We start from the raw sequence: 18,093 nt of genomic DNA, 5'->3' as shown, positions 1-18,093 counted from the left end.
GGTCAACTTCGATTATTTCTGTGATTTTGTCGACATTTTCGACATTATCGAGATTTTGTTATGCATCAAAAATACCTGAACGGAATCAACAAAAACAAAATTGCACGTAATTAACTGTTACAGTATCGGCACCATAAACCCATTCACAATTTCAACGGTCTGGCTAGTATTTTCGACTTTATCAAAGAAAAATTGTAACTTGTACCACATTTTCTCTTTGTTGACTTCCATTGTTAACACCCTGTAACTCAAAACTGAATAAAACAAATAAAAAGCAAGAAAATAATTTTTTCAGTGTGAAATGTCACCTTGACAACGAGCATAAATTTCAAATTGTTGGATTGATACTTTACGAGATATCGATCAGTGCTGTCATCTACCGAGAAAATAATGGATTTATATTTTTATTATTGAAAATAAATGAATATCTAAATCCCTTAACCGTTTCTGGGATTCCAAGACTGTAAAAACTAGATCCCGAAGATTCGGGATAGTAAAAATCGCAAAAATTTGCATCACTAGTACAGTCATAGCCTCCGCTTACGTTAGGGCCGCATTAGACTATTCTCCTTATTTAACTGAACTTTCCTTGTGCGGTTTCTATTTAAATGCAAAGGTATGAAATGGAAAATATGCTCATCTTCTGACGTTACATAGGGCCATCTATGAAATTAAAAGTCATGTGTGTGCGATTTCACGCAAATTGGAAAACATTCATTGATTCACTCAAGTCTTATTCAGATGAATTAGAATAAAAGAACCCTGCAATCAAAAAATGAATTTGTCCCTACCTCTTGTTGGCTAAAATACTTTAAGTCTCCTCTAAAATAAATAAAATATGCTCGAACGTGTCCCATAATTCTTAAAACAGAGTCGTCAAATTGTATTATTAGAATAACTTAAACAGTGCGTTTGACATTACAAATGCTTGCGGCCGGTTAGGAACACAGTGAGCAATTTAGATATGTATTCAGAAGATCGGTGAGTCACTCAGTGCTAGACCTAACTATTTAATACTACCGAACGGACTCCCAAAAATATTCGTATGCTTAAAGTTTTCTTTTTTTCCCAATTACTTACGCTCTTCTAAGTTTATTATTATTTCCTATGGTTCCAGGTAGGAACAAAGGCCTATAAGCCTATGCACTTAGTAATTATAAACATGAAAAATGGAAAGTTAAGACTACAGGTTGGTTGCGGTATCAAGAAGACAACTCTCTCGATCTTCCCCTTTTCAGCTCAGTGGTGAACTCGCTGACTTTGATTCCGCAGTAGCTATATTATATTTTTGGCTGCGATGACCTTTAGTATCTCTTGACTATCTGAAAAAAAATCTATAAAAGTACCCTTCAATCTTTTAAGACTTCTCCAATACCCTGTGATTAGTGCCTCAGCTCCACAAATGCTTTTATTTTGTATTACAGGTCGAGTGATGCTGAATATAACAGAATTATGCTAGGAATGTAATTTTTCTAAATAGTTATGTCGTCCCTAGTGCCACTCTTCTGATGTATGTGCTGAAATGTTCTGAATGAAAATCTAATAATATATGTCTGCCCAGTATGACACACATCGGGGCGTAGATCAAATTTTCAAAAAATGCCGACATCAGCACCATACTACGCACTCTGCAGTCCTATATTTCTTTCGAACAACAAAAAAATATGTAATACTTTTAAGAAATTTAGAAAAAATGATTCCCAATCGAACGATAATAGACATGTTACACATATATAGCTTATGCAGCCCTATATAAGTTTTGCACGAAGAGCCTCACTTATTTTTCCAAAGGCTCTTGACGTGCTGAGTCTGAAACTGACCGCAGAATAGGTTCGTTTAAAGTGACCCACACAAAACTGAAAATTCAACAGACGATATCTTACGGCACCAAAGACAAATAAAGACTTTGATATGCAGTAAAATTGGATTAAAAGGGAAATAATTGTACTTTGGGATACAACTACGAAATAAAAAAATAATCTCTTGCATAACTTCAAATATAGCCAAAAGTCGTGCTTTTGTACTTTTATACAGAAATACTTTTTAATAATATTTAGATCCAGATTCATCCCGTCAGGAACCTTTGGAAAATTGTAGTTATTACTTGGGTCCAAAGGTCAATCAAATATTGTCGACCCTTGTTGTCATTATTTTGGGGTACATTTTGAGCTTTAAGAAAAATAATATTTTCGGCTTTAAATGACAATACTAAATTGTATAGTAGGATCTACTTTAAGGCGCAGAGTAATTAAAAGCGTACAGTCACGATGTGGAAAATATAAAAATGTGTTCAACATCAAACCACTAATCGGCCCTCAGTGAATTAAAAAGGTACCAGCACGAACCAGCTGATTTGCTGACGTAATAGGAGATGACAGCAGTTTATTAACAGCAGAGCAGGAAAAAACTGAAAGTGTGTTGGCCATATACGAAAAAATCAACCCAGCCTTCGTTGCTGTCTAGATAACGAGTGATCAGAGGAGTGTAAGAATATGTGTGAAACAGGTCCCCTGTGACGTAGCAGCCAAAGTTACTCTCACAGTGTTTGCTTCGGATGGTCAAATCTTGTGTTCTAACATTTTGTGCAACATAACTGACTACATGGGGATTTTTTTAATTATTTTCAATGATTTTCAATGTGCTGTAATTGGTTCAATTGGTCTTTTATTGTGTGAGAAAAAACTCATATATTACTCACTCTTTCCCACTCTAAATACACATCTAAACCACATAATCTGTCGTAATTTCTATTAAACATTTTCTCTTAAGCTTATAATGATGTATTCAAGCACTCCTAGTATATAAAAAGGATACCATAATTCTGTGTCAGTAAGTATTTCAAGCGAAAAGGATAACAAACAACACAGCAGTACAGAAAAAGTTGGCAGTAATAAATAAATCCGCTTAGTAAAAGCAGCAAAAATAATAGATATAGAGAGTGTCACAAGAAAACAAAAACAATAAAAATAAAGAAAATACGAAACCAACTAATGGGGAAGCACTAAAAAGTTGGACGGATTAGTGGATTTGACGTAAATTGTTGGGAATAAATAAGGTCGGCTTTTAACCGGTCGCCAATTGTTGGTTGCTAAAAGGTTTCATAGCACAGTGTCAACGAATATAAATCATGGGAAAAGGACAAGCCGTTGCGGTTTATTTTGGAATAATACCCATAGTCAAGAGTATTTTATTATTATTTTTTCTACTTGTAGTTGTGTGTATACGCAGAAGTAAATATGTTTGCTCGTACACAAAGTTGGCTGCATATTTTCAACACTTACTTAGATATTAAACAAAATTGTGCATGTATGTATGTACATTAGTGTGCATCACTTGCATATATGTAGGAGAAACTGTAGGTAGGTAGGTGAAATGGCTTAACTACCACTCTGGCACACCCAAAATAGTACGAAAGCGTCGTTTTTATATCATTATGAGACCTTCAACAGGAAGATATCTACAGCCAGCCAGAGCTGTTGATGTAATGGAGAAGTCTGATGGGATTTAGGTTGGTGCACTTCCTAGGTTGTCGAAGAAAGGAGCATCCAGTGACCTGAAGCGTCTAGCTGCCAAACCCGGACATTTACAGGGAAATTACTCAACAGTCTCCTTTCCTGAAATGTCCCCACAGCTTCTGCAATGGGGGTTAAATGGTAAACCTAAATTTTCCGCGTGTGTGCCGATCAATAACCAGTAAACACAGCTACGAGTTTGGAAATTGAATGGCGGGGAGCCTCCAGGACTTCCTAAGTCCTTCGTTTAATGAGTTGTGGAAATCCCATTTAACAAAAGTCAGGGTCACTGGAACAAATTCAGTCCCCTTCCTGACAACTTCATTAGTAATTTAATTTCCCTAAATATTGCTACTTCCTGGAACCCAGATCAGAGAAATGTTATCTGCACACCCAAGAGATTTGATCTTCTCGTTACAAAAGTTGCCTAGCTTAGAACTCCACTATGTCGTCGTCGCGGTTTGACTGTCGCGAAAAAAATTTTAATATCCCTCTCGCTCCTACGTTCCCTAAGCAGTTTGCATACCCGCAGGATCGCGAAGATTTCTGCATGAAAAACACGTGCAGTATTCGGCCATTTTGAGGAAATGGATAAGGAGAATATTTTTCTATCGGAATTATAATACATTTATTTGTATTTTAATAAATCCACGAAAATGTTTGGAAAAATATTAAAATGTACATGCGTGAGATTAATCAATTGTGCCTTCAAAAATCGACTAGTTTATAAATCCTTTTGCTTTTACAATTTTTCCCCAAAAAATCATCTGAGATGATAGAAGAGTTTGAGCTTTAAAGGCAACAAATTTTATCAAATAAATTAATGATAACGATGATAATGAATTATCATTTACATTAATGATATTTGCAAAAACCAAAGAAAAAACAAAAATGCCACGTGAATGGGTTACCTTTCCAAGGCTGCGCAAATACCTTTCCAATGATGCCCTAGTAGTCGAACTCTGTCTAGATTAGGCTGAGTAATTTAAGTTTTTCTTAAACCTACCCTCAAAAAAAAAACAGTAAAAATAGCAACAAAACCTTCATTATTTATATTTCTTTGATAAAATTTGTAAACAACTACTATATGCGGTAACGTTGTGGAAAAATATTTCTGAACTAATTTTACTTGCAAAAAAATTTGGAGGCAAATTTAAAATTTTTTTAAAATTAATTTTATAAATTTTATATAAAAAAACCGCTTTGATTTTGTATGAGGCACCCTAATATACATACATATGCAAGTGTGCGGCAAATGTCAGAAACAACGACTTCAAGAAAACCCACACATCCAATTTCACGCAAACATGCACCATGCATTACTTGGCAAAAACTTGAAATATTTGTATATGGTTCAATGCATCGCTTAGACTAAAAAATGGAGACGGCTTAAAGCAAGTAAACTTAAAGAATTTTGCATTGCAAAAAAACAAAAAAATACAACATTTAAATTTTGGTTGACGTTCAAACAAAAGCTGAGAAGTAATAGGCTTCTATGATACATAAATATTAAATAATTTGGGGAAAAAGAAAACTATTATTTTCTCGGTAGATGGCTGTAGATGTGATGATATTTCGGAAAGTTTCGATCAAACAATCTAAATTTTATGCTCGTTGACCAGGTGACATTTTACACTAAACAAATTCTTTTGTTATTTGTTGCTTATTCCATTCAGTTGTGAGTGACAGGGTGTTAACAGTGGAAGTCAACAAAGAGAAAATGTGGTAAAATTAACAGTTTTTCTTTGATAAAGTCGAAAATACTAGCCAGACCGTTGAAATTGTGAATGTTTTTATGACGCCGATACTGTAACAGTTAATTACGTGCAATCTTGTTTTTGTTAATTCCGTTCAGATATTTTTGACTTATAAGAAAATCTCGATAATGTCGAAAATGTCGACAAAATCACAGAAATAATCGAAGTTGACGGCCATGTCAGTAGTCGTAGCATCGCCCAGGAGTTAAACATCGACCATAAAACAATTTTAAACCATATGCGCAAAAATTTTTCGTAAAAATAATGGATTTATTTTTCTTTCAACCTAATGTATACCTGAGTAAATAGCCTTCTTAGACAACAGCGATTATTGGTCTCTTGTCCTCCTGAAAATTATGCTTTGGTGCTTTGGAAAATATTGATCATTCAATACATATTGCTCATATCACTACTACTCTTGAACACATATCGGTCGAAACATTGGCAATTTTTCTTTTCAAATTGTTATAGTACTAAGTTCGTTTTTAAAATTTTGTAATCTGGGATGAGTTTCTTAAGATAGGCGATACTCTCACAGATTAGAGACCGACAATTAAACTGTTTTTAAACGCACCTGATAGTCGCTTGTTTTCGTTGATGGAAGACGCACTTTTAAAGCAGGATTTCGCTTCTTAAGAAGATGTGAAAAAATTTCGCTCTGACTGATTTGACTAGAAATATGTATATCAGCAATTCTTTTGTGGGACCTCTTTAATTAGCCGAGAATATGGAAAATATGTGTATTTGTCAATAAAATATTTGAATAAAATATTTTCTACTGTTTTCCAATAATCAATGTTTTTTCTTTAATTCCGGTTTCATAGTTATACACCTGACATGCTTTTATCTATACTGATTTAACATTCCAAAACAAAATCATCGTTTGTACATTGTGCGCCTTAGAGAGTTTAACTGATTTTATCCACTAGAGCTTATTTGACTCCATTGCGCCTACTAAATATGTTAGCCTTATAAGCATAGCCTCTATTTTATAGTAAAGCTGAAAAAAGCACACACACACTTACCACACCGACTGAAAAGTAGTTGTTGATGATATTGTAGGGCACTGTGCAATCTTTTTCCGGCTGCACCTTGATCTCTTTCGGCAAGGAAGTGCTCTGATTTTTAGCCCCCCCACTGCCAGATGATGACGAAGTAGTGGTCAATACTATCGGTGTTGTGGGCTCTGCGTCTGCTTCCGTCTCTGTGACAATGAGTGAATGCGTGGGTGAACACTTAGGCGAAGTAGTAAGGGGTGGCAATGGCGTTAAGGGTATTAATGGTGTTGTTTGCGCTGTAGCTCTCTCAGCGACAGCGGCTGCTATTGTTGCTGTTGTTGGACATTCTTCGTCGTTTTGGAGGTGGCTTATGGGTATGGTGTTGGCAGTAGTGCTGCTACTGATAGTGTTGAGTGCAACATTCGATGTTGCATGTTCTTCTGCTAATGTTGTTGATATGCTTTTGGTACTTGCAGGTGTTTGCAATTGTTGTTCAACACTTACAGCTTCTTGGCTCGTCTGCTCATCCGCAACGTTGTTTAGAATATCTGCTGCTGCATTGGTTGGGTGCGTTGCAATAGTCGGGCCACTATTGACCGCTTTGTCGTTGTTATTTTCATTGTTATTGTTGTTATCATCGCCATCATCATCAGTTGCACCATCGTCAACGCTTTTTGCCATTTTTGCCATTTCTGGCATTTGTAGTTGTGGTTGTGGTGGTGGTGCGCCAGGTGATTGCAAGTCTTCTGATTGAGTTTGTTCGAGAGTTTCTCTTTGCTGCTTTTGTTCTAGCTGTTGCTGTTGCTTTTGTTGTCTAATAATTGTGCTAGTGCTACTGCAACTGCTGCTGCTGTTGCTCAGTGTTGTGAGTATGCGTTTCGTTTCGAATGTCGACATTGATATGCTTTTGGTTGCGCGCTCAGTGCCCCCATAGCCGTCGTTGCCACTCTCTCCCGCATTGCCACCACCAATACTATCTCTACTACCGCTGCCGCCTGCCCCATTTGTGGCATATTCAGTGGCTGTTGTAATGGACGAGCTCATAGATGATGTCGATGCCATTGTGGTCATGTGCTCTTGCTTGGTGCTGCACATATTCGTACAAACGCTAGTGCTGCGATGTATCTCTTCGAATTTTTCGAAAAGCGCCTTTTCGACCACAACACTCTGTGATAGCTCAATCACTTTCTGCATATTCGAGTGAAGTGTGACCTGTGTGGAAATATGTAAATGAAGTTATATGCGAATTTTATGCAGAATTAAGTGGATTTCAAAAAGCAATTGGGGCAGAGTGAGCTGGGAGTAAATGAGCAAGGAAATTTATATAGATTTTTATGTGAGAGCTAAAAAAACGTATTAAATTTAAGCTAAAAACAGTTGGGGTGACAAACTGGGTTCAGCCTGTTCAGTCTGTATCTTAGTAAGAATAAAACACCTGTTAACCACAAAAAAGCACGAAAATTTATAAAATACATATAAATATACTCTATACAAGTACATGCACTATATTTTACCCCAACGAGCTCGTCATATGTTAACAAGGTTTATTTTTGAGCAATTCAATTTCCGGAAGCAGCCGCTAAGTGACGCTCTATGTCATCTGACTTGGGTTCTGCTCTCTTGGTTAGGTTCTCACATCTGTGGTTAACATTTCCACTAAAATTGTATAGCGATTGCTTGACATTTGTAAAAGTTACGCCATTTCTCTACACGTGGTTTCGACTTTTACAGTTTGAAAAATCATTTTGAGTTCACTGCCATGAGTTTGCGTTAAAAATGGAGTCAATTGTGTAAAAACTTCATAAATGTTACGAAACTGGTTCGGTAATTATAGTTTAAAGAAATAAACCGTTGACGAGGCCGGTTTAACATGAACATTTCAGAAGAGATCGTTAGTTCATCGAAGATGACGTGCCGCTATGTTCGTCAACATTGAAAACTGATGAAAACATCAAAAAGAAAAGTAGATAAATAACCGCAAACTAACCATCTGAGAGCTGGCAGAGGACTTAAACATTGCTTATAGATCCGTTCAGGACATTGTGGTTGAAAATTTGGGTTTGCGTCGTATTTCTGTAAATTTGGTCACAAAGCACGTGAATTTCATGCAGAAAAGGAACGGCGTTGATATCGCCAAGACTGAATTCGCCTCAACATTCATCAAGCGCATCATTACGCGAGACGAGTTGCAGATTTATGGGTACGACACGCAATCTAGACATCAGCGAGTAAGTGGAGAGCTCCGAATCAACTAAGACGAAAGAAATCACGCCGTTTTCAGTCAAAAACAAAAGCGATGCTCCCAGTTTTTATAGATTATAACAGTATTGTACACTACGAATTTTCGTCAGAAGGTCAGACAGTTAATAAGGACGATTATATGGGCGTTATGAGACGTCTGCGTGAAGAAATTCGCCAAAAAAGAAAGGATTTATGAGAAAAAAACTCATGTATTTTGCGTCATGATAACGTACCATCGCACAGCGGCATCATTATCCGCGAAGTTTTAACCAATAATGAAACGAATACCATCCAACTACCAACGAAATCACCTGACATGGCTCCCTTGGCTTTTTTTCTGTTTGATCGAGTCATAGAACTCTTATGGGGAATGCGTTTTAACAGCCGAAAGGAAGTAATGAAAAAATCGAAGACGGCGCTGACCACAATGCCAAGAATAGAGTTCCAGAAATGTTTCGAAAGCTGGATCAAACGCTGGCATAAGTGTGTTTCAGTTCACGGGGATTACTTTGAAGGCGATACTACCACTTTTGAAGAATAAGGTTGTATTTTTTATATTTTCTGAATACATTCTGGAAACTTTTTGATCAAGGTGGTAGCTGCCAAGTACTGCTCTTACAAAACTATAAAAACTACATCTTTTGAGCCAATTCTGTTCGATTTTACGCTTCCTTTTTTAACTTTTATTTTGCACTGAAGAATACTATTGAAATGATCGAAAAAAATGAGAACTATTTACTGACTTTTTGAAAAAAAACAAAAAATAACAGGTACATAACAGTTCAGAAATTTATTTTAAATGTAAATATAAAAGAGAAATCGTCCAAAAGCTATACAAATTAATTCGCATGAGAATAAAAATATTCGTTTTAGCATTGATGATTTACTTAAGTAAATTTTAGCATAGCAAAGCTTAAAAGTCGATTTTCCCGATATCGTTAGTTGTTTTTTCTAGCAACAATTTACTTTGGGTAATAAATTTGAATTTTAAAAATACATATTAGAAACTTATTACTACATTTTTTTAAGTGCAGCAAGAATGCAGGTAACAAACTTTAAAGGCGGGCTAAAAATGTCGCTTGAAAGTTCCAATTCATTAAAATTAATTAAAATTGTAACTTTGCTTATTTACAAAATTAAATGTGTTTTCAAAAGCGCAAATTATGTGAAGTTTTGAACTCCTGCATCGATTTTACCTAGGAATTTGATGGTCTAATTCTTGAGACGTTTTGGCTGTACTAGTGTTATTAACATTTTAAGTGCTTTGCATGAGCTGCGTATACCGAAAAGTTCCTTAATTGAGTTCACATCTTATTTAATTGTTTTGCACTGTTTCGATTAGCTTTGCCCCCTAAAACTTACTTGCATTGTTAACATCTCAAATCTTCAATTTTAAAGCTCATCTATTACCTATATAAATATGTTTATAATATTGTGAATATCTTCTTGTTACTCGTTATTTGCTTTCTAGAGAAATTTTTATGCTTGTCATACAGGGCGTATGAGCAACATACACATGAGTAAACAGACGAGAAATCACATCTAGGCATTTATGCATTCACGTAAATCGGTATTCGCACTTTGGTAGTGGTAAAAATATTAGCTCAACGCAATTGCTTTTAATTGCTTCAAATTCTCAATCCACCTCAATCGACTTCTGCACCAAACTTTTTGCACATATAAAACAAAAAGGCGTAGACAAAATGCAAGCTGCAGAACCAAAGAGCATACGGATTGGTAAATCGAATTTTAGTGTTTTTAAAATTTTTTTCCTCCAATCTGCAAAAAGTTCTAGTGAAAATTAATCGTATATAATCGAAAATAGTGAAAGCACAACGATATTTGTAATGGCGTTTAAATCCAACTTTGGTGGTGTGTGAAACTACATATTAGAGTGTGAGAAAGAAAGCAATGGAAAGTTGAGTATACCATTGACCCATGCGTTTGTAGCTGCTGCAATCGAATAGCTTTCGTACTAATTGGATTTTGGCAAGTGCCAACCAATTCAGCTGAGCCAATGTACGTACAGGTATGTAGGTATGTAGAAAGGTGTAGCAGCAGTAAAAGCGTGCAAAATCGGATTGAGACAAAGATGATTTCAATTAAAATGTCACCTCGGCACTTAAAGCTATGAACAAAGTGACATTGGGAGAATCATGAAAAGAAAAAGAGTTATAAATGTGTACGCTTTGAGTGCTCTTACAGACGTGTTATTTTCGTTTGCTGTGGCAACAAAAGCCATTCTATTGTCGTGGCGACGCAAAACATTTTGAATGTTTTACATTTTTTAGTCGTCCAAAAGTAGTCTTCTCCTTGTAATTTCTTTCCATTTTTCTACTTTCTTTACAACACTTTATTACACTTACCTTTGGCCTAAGTATTTCCTCCACAGGTGCCGCATTCGTCACTTCGATACTCCAACGATCTAGCATCACAATCGATGAACGTTTAATTTTATCCATTAACTTGGGTATATTCTCGCCTTCATAGCCGCCACCCCAGCGTAGGCAGCGCGCCAAATCGTTGCCAGTGCCTAGTGGTATGACACCAATGGCTGGTTGAGTGGCGAGTTCAATAGAATCTAAGTAATAGAAGAGGAGAAGAAAAAATAATATTTGAAGATCATATGTAGATAATTTTATCATTGGTTATGCTGCTATATTTTATAACTCAATCTGGAGTGCATAACAAGTGCCGCTCGACACCGCGCTTTGGTAACTCTGGACGTTAAAAATGCTTTTAACACAGCTATCTGGCAGCATATACTAGAAACCCTCGCACAAATAGGGTCACCTAGTTATATAATCAAAATAATTGAGATCTATTTCAGGGGCCGTAAACTGAGGTTTGGAAGTGACAAAGGCGTTGAGGAGTATATCGTATCAGCAGGGGTTCCTCAAGGATCAGTTCTAGGCCCACTGTTATAGAACCTAATGTATGACGGGGTTCTAAGACTGGATATGGCCCATAGAACTAAAGTCATTGGATTCGCGGATGACATTGCAGTGATAATAGTAGCAAAACAAATCCACGAAATTGAGAGGATCACCAGCGAATCAGTAAGCAGGGTCAAGACTTGGCTAAGGTCTATGAAGCTAAAATTAGCTGAGCATAAGACCGATGTAGTTCTAATCAGCAGTAGGAAAATAGTAGAATCTGGGCTGATACACTGAACTTAAATAGCTTCACAAACAAACTGACAACCGTCTATCGGCTAAGCGCTTTGCGAACTATCTGCGGCTTCCATACGATTTCGGACGATGCTTCCTTCGTTATAGCAGGGCTGTCCCCGTAGACATTTTGGCGAAAGAAATGCAAAGAGTGTATATAAGGCTATCTGAACACGACGGTAGAGCAAGTCGTTAAACTATTGCAGGAGAAGAAAGACGTCATTCGATTGCGCACTGGCAAGACCGGTTGAACAGATCACCGAAAGGTAGATGGACGCATGGGCTTTTACCCATTCTTACGTCGTGGGTAGAAAGGGGACATGGGGAAACAAACTTCCACCTAATCCAATTTCTTTCAGGGCACGGAGTATTTGATAAAAATACATCCATAGATTCGGCCATGACAGTTCCCCAAACTGCCCAATCTGCACGCTATGCTCCCGAAACTTGTGGTAATTTAAACAGAGAAAATATTATAGATTTTATGCTAAAATCGGGCGTTAACTGGAAGCGAATCTGCGTACATGCAAAATATATCCAGAATGATCTAAGACGCGCGGAGGCTCGTAGACGAAATAATTAGCAGCCTATGAGCTAACTAGCCCCGTGAAGTAATTCCTTCTTGGACGGTTCTGCGGGGAGAGTGGTAGAGAGTGAAGAGGTGTTTAGTACGTAGGTGTAGCTGTGAGGTTACAAGTCCCCTCTTCACGGGAGTCATCCCGAAAAAAAACCGTACTGGGGTTCTACTCTGTGTTGACAGTAAGCTATCGTAGTGACAAAAAAGACTTTAGTTCTCTTGGATTAATACAGGGGGACCATTGGTAAAAGAGGGCCCTCTTCCTCTAAGCTCCAAAAAGTAATTAAAGCTTCTGGTTCTCTGTTGTTGAGATGAATGTTTTGCTATTAAATTTATATGGGTGCTAAACAGCAAGAACTTCGTAAAAAACTGAAGAGTTGATGAACTAGCGGGATAAATCATCATTCAAGTGATTTTTACGCGAAGAGAGAAGGGGGTTCCTTCCAGCTCAACCTTGTAGTATTTGAAAATAATTCTGGTCACCAGTGAATAGGGGGCGATCACCGAAACTTCTGTGATTACGCAAGCCGCATTTATCTCTGTGGGGAGAGCAAACATTAGTGCACTTCTGCAGTAGCAACTCAGCATTAACAAGGTGGCGCAAAATTAATCATTCGAATTTGTTTTGCAATAACATTTTATTAAAAAAAAAATATATTTATTTATTTATTACTTTGACTTTACGCGGTCCATTGTTTGTTTGTATACTGCACCTGTCTAGTTTAACAACTGTCAAACATGATTTACGTATAACGTTCTTTACAATATACCTACAATTATATATCTTCAGATACGGTGCCTAATTTTACCCACCTTGTAGGTGGTGAACTGCTTTTTTCCGGCTAAGGTTACGTCTTAGAGATTATATATATATATATTTGTATATATATAATTGACGCTTACACCCTTTTTTGTATGTTTGGACGGTCTCCTCCTCCAAGTTGCCGCGTGCGTCTTTTTGGTGTTCCACAAATGGTGGGAAGGACACTTGCAGTTAAAAACATTTTCTTATTCATTTTGTGTTTCATGCACGGAGCTTCGAACCTACGTACTCCGAATGGTAGTCACGCACCAACTCACTCGGCCTCGGCGGCCTTAGTTGTTAGATTTGGATATTTGGTGCCCCCGATGCTTTGATATCAGCACCATATTCACCATATGGAACTTCAATTAGTTCCTGTTCGAACATTTGTTTTGTTCTTATCCTATGTTTGTCACAACACTTCTTTCTTTTAGTTATCTGCAATTTGTCTTTGAAATGGTATCGCGCAATGAACTGCTCATTTACTCATCTAACCTAACCCAAGCTTTGATTTTGTCTTAGCCTTGTTTACTCATCTGATCATATAACTGCAGTAACTTCCTATTTACCTCTCAACAAAACTTTATGCTTAAGAAGACCTTTGTTCCAGTTAAACCAGTAAATTTGGTCTTGGTTAAGATTTTTTTATCGAGGAAAGCCATTATGAAAGTCACTGAAGAATACTGAATAGTTATAGACCAAATAAAAAAATCTACATTTTTAAGCCCATCTGTGTACTCAAAATACGAGGAGGCTCTTTTTAAAAAATTAATTTAAAATATGTAGTATATTTACTATTTAATTACTACTTCATTAACTTACCCATAGCCTCGAGCACCCAACCGACAGTACCATCCCCGCCGCAGCAAATCACTTTGAAATTGGGCATATCCTTGAAAAGCGTCAACCCTAGAAGCGCGCATTTGGTGAGAGAAAGGAGAAAATTGCTAAAATTCGTTCTCCGGCGAATTAAAAACAAAAAAAACTAGAAGTACGTAAAAAACGTAGCGTAACACAGAGTCGTTCGCCGGAAATGAGTTGTAATTAATGTGTTTTGCCTTTAAAAGCGGCATTTAATATATAAATTTATACAGTCTGTCTAATAGCAGCGTGGCCGCAATAACTTAGAAATTATTTGACCAATTCGATTCGCACAAACTGCATTTTATGGTCTCATAATAAATATTATAAGCAATATATTCAAAAAAATGTATAATCACCATCATTAACTATAATGACCTCTTGTTTTCGAGTCCTACTTTGTGTTAATTTTTGCACAAGTTATGGAGGTAATCTGCTCCAAACTAGTCGAATTTGCCTTAACTGTTTGACCGTCTATATTTGCTTTTTTTTGAGTTTTTGCTTAATTCTTGCCAAAATATTCTCAATAGGATTAACATCAGACGACTGTGCAGAGCAATGCATATTTCAATCCCATTTGGCTGTTCCCACTCTACACATTTTCGGCTTCGATGCTTGGGATCGTTGCCCGCTGGTAAAATCCGAGATTGACTAGTTCTTCCAAATATTTTCGCAGCTGATGACAATAATGAATTTTGGTAAATTTTATTCATAATAACTGTATTCAAATTGGCAGTACGTGAACGAAGCATACATTTTAAATTAATTGATCGATACTTTACTTTCCTTTTCTATATACACTTTCTATACAAAACAAAAATTGAAAATTTAAAGACATCGACAAAATGTATTGCGTAAACTTCCGAGCAACTTCCAAGTTTAGTTTTCAAGTTGCTATTTATTAGTATTTAATAAATAAATTTTTGTTTGATTTCCTTTAAACAACACTTTTAATAACTCATTTCCATTTTACTCTTCAATTTTACTGCACAACTTCTGGCTCACCTTCTTTGGGTCCACCCTTCGAGAGATCGTACACTTGCCTAGGATTAAGCATATACTGAAATTTCCGTAAAATACGATCACCCTGTCGACCGCCGCTTTTCGGATTTACGAACACCAACAGTGGGCAGCTGCTTTCATTGGGCGGTGTGATTTGAAAGTGGGTAGCCTGATGGATTTGTGATTTCTTTTATTAGCAACATATTCAAGCACACAAATTTGGTAAATTTTCAGAGCGCATAAATTACATAACACGTTGATTAAACAGTAATTTGGGTGGATTTATATTGATGGTAAACCAATTGGAGTGATATTAGTTACAAGCGGAATGAAAATATAGACACGTTGGCATATGAGTGATTTCAATTTTGTATATTCGATAGTTAGTTGTGATAAAAAGGAAAGGAATGGAAAAGACAAGAAATGTATATGAGTTTATTTTAGATTGATGAATTTTCGATGGATATGGAGGATTAATCAATGTGTTCACACATTTTAAATATTATTCGAATATACATATGAACATAGATACATTTTCGTAAGCACGTAAAATATTAATTGAAAACTAAACTTTTTTATATATACTTAAATAAATTTATGAATGTTGTAAATAGTAGAGTGTAAAAATTTGTGAAATTAATATCAAATATTGGCTCTTATTTCTTAACAAAACAAAAAAAAAATGGAGCTTAAAGTTCCTTCAATAATTTCAATAAGTTCCACGGTACTGGATCTATTTATTCGAATGACTTTAATAAGCCTCTTTAACTATCCCTTTAATTGTGAAGAAATCCATCGTCTACAAAAATGTTTCATTACCATGAATATACTTTCAAAATAGTTTTGTGGCGAATAATTCTGATTAGTTTTCCAGACTGAGATTTATTTCCTTCATCTCAATTATATTTTCACTAAAGAGATTACAAATTTTAAATTTAAAGGGAAATATAAAAAAGTGTTGCAATTGACTAAATTTCTTACTCATTGATTTTTGGGGTCACAGAATACAAATCTGACATCGTATTTTTAAAATTGAAAATAGCAGATCTAAACTGGCGTTCGAAAATTTAAAGTTATATGATATTAATTTGCATGCAACTTCTTAGAAAGGAGTAGTCCAGCAATCTTTTCATAGTATTGCCACCTATCTAAAAATAATAATTACAAATGTGAGATATTTCAATGTGGGCTTTTATCGAAAACTGTTTGAGAAAACATTTATTTACAAATTTTATTTTGCCAAGGGTTGCCACCTATCTAAAAATAAAAGTTAAATGAGTGAGACATTAGAACTTGTACGCCAAACGTAAGCAGCTTAGAAATAATTTCGATTAGAGAATTTTTTGTGTGGGGTTGCCACTTTATAGCAAAAATTTATTTTATTTATAAAAAATTATATTTCTGGAGGTATTTTCGAATCGGCCAAGCTCACATAAATCTTAGTATATTTCCGAAATTTTTTGATATTTTATAATTCCGTTCGAAAAGCTTGAATTTAAGTTTTTTTGTGGGACACCCTAAAGAATACATTTGGAAATATACTTATTCTTACGAAATAAAATAATTAATGTAATGAATAAATTAAGGATAATATAAATTGCATCAGAAGTGGGAATTTATAACGCAAAAAATTGATTTTGCTCCACCAAATTTTACTATATTTTGAAGGCTAACTAAATAAAATTTTTCCTAATGCTTTCTTAACTTAATTTATTAAGAAATGCAATCTTATTTTCAGTAATAAATTAGTTAGACACCAACTTTGATAATGAGACCCAGTTAATTGAATTAAAAAATCAAATATTCATCCCACAATATTCATGAAATTAAAAATGCTTGATAACACACACACACACACACACTTATGTAAAAAAGAACACAAAAAAATTCTAAGAAAATTAACGCATAATTAACTTACTTTGCTCGTTTGATTTACTGAACGCTGTCGATCAAGAACTGCCGGGCAGATGGCTGTTGGCGGCACAATTAAATCCGCATATTCACCCAGCGTACATTCTTTTTTCACCGAAGAAGCGCAACGATTATGAAGCTACGAGAAAATGTGGAAGAAGAAAAATAAGATGTAATTAAGAAAAGTAGAAAAAAATGGAATGAAAATTGAAAATAAGCAGCTTTGAAGAGAAAAAAACACAGACCTTTAAACCTCCACGTGAAACCGGAGTAGGAGACGAGTGGTAGGTGAATGTTTCTAATGATGCTTTCAAATTAGCATAACTGTTCACACAGCTGTCGAAATGTGACACATTTCTTTATTGTCTTTTCTTTCACAAACTGACTAGTCACTAATTTGCTTTTGTTTTTATTCTGGCGCGTTGGCGTTAACTATTGAACACGTGTCGTTGCTGGCAACGTGCGCGTAAAATATTCGAATACACACACACTCCCAAAGGCACATCCATACTAATACTTATGTGTAAGTAAACAACTCCGTAAAGTTACTAAAAATGCGTGGCAAGTGGGGTAGGAAGAGTGGCAAGACCATTAGTATCAGGAAGAGGAAGAGGAAGAGTGTTGTGAACTTGTTAGTCAACTTAAGTCATTCACGTTTCCGGTCTTTGTGTACTGCCTTCTGATGCGTTTATTTGTTCCGCACTACTACGGGTACGCATACACACACACATACTTCATCAAATTCAAACTCACACCGATTTCAGTAAATGGCGCTTGTGTTCGTTGCTTTGTTTTTTCGAACTCAAAAATGTACGGCTAGTTAATTGGATTTGTATCTAATTAGTGCAAAATTTTCAACGGTCATACTCGTACCAATCGAATTCAGTTAAGTAATGACACACAATTTATGTTCCATTAAATATTTGTGAATAAACTGATGCTAATATTCTAGGTGGAAACGCAGTAGTTTTGAGTGCAGAGCAAATAATTGGAGCTAAATTGTAAATTAAAATTTAATTATTTTATTATTTCCAGTATGCAACTAAGTTGGATAAATTATTACTTCTATTTGTAAATTTTCAGAATAAGTATTTATATGTTTGCCTTAAAACAAATTGAAGAAGAAACACTCGAAAGCTATTGTTAGTGGTTCCAAGCAATGTCTTCTATATTATAAAAATTCGATATTACCGTTTATTATTTTTATTGTTATGAAGGGACTTACAACTGCGACCTGAAAGATCTATTGTATCCCCTGATGG

The 18,093-nt window shown here is 35.7% G+C and overlaps 1 protein-coding gene across 1 annotated transcript in view; it reads right to left on the bottom strand.

Annotated features, from left to right (window-relative positions):
• The window catches only part of LOC129245344 (diacylglycerol kinase 1), a 293,249-nt gene that overhangs the window by 45,773 nt on the left and 229,383 nt on the right, over positions 1–18,093 (bottom strand). The window contains exons 13-17 of the mRNA XM_054883446.1: positions 16,839–16,970; positions 14,924–15,089; positions 13,880–13,966; positions 10,875–11,089; positions 6,295–7,479 (exon numbers count right to left, since the gene is read on the bottom strand). Of these exons, the coding sequence (XP_054739421.1) occupies positions 6,295–7,479; positions 10,875–11,089; positions 13,880–13,966; positions 14,924–15,089; positions 16,839–16,970 (1,785 nt within the window). The remainder of the gene's footprint in view (positions 1–6,294; positions 7,480–10,874; positions 11,090–13,879; positions 13,967–14,923; positions 15,090–16,838; positions 16,971–18,093) is intronic.

The sequence above is a fragment of the Anastrepha obliqua genome, chromosome 4 (genome assembly GCF_027943255.1).
Source record: "Anastrepha obliqua isolate idAnaObli1 chromosome 4, idAnaObli1_1.0, whole genome shotgun sequence".
In the NCBI taxonomy this organism is placed as follows: Eukaryota; Metazoa; Arthropoda; class Insecta; order Diptera; family Tephritidae; genus Anastrepha; species Anastrepha obliqua.
This window is presented reverse-complemented; position numbering and strand designations above follow the sequence as displayed.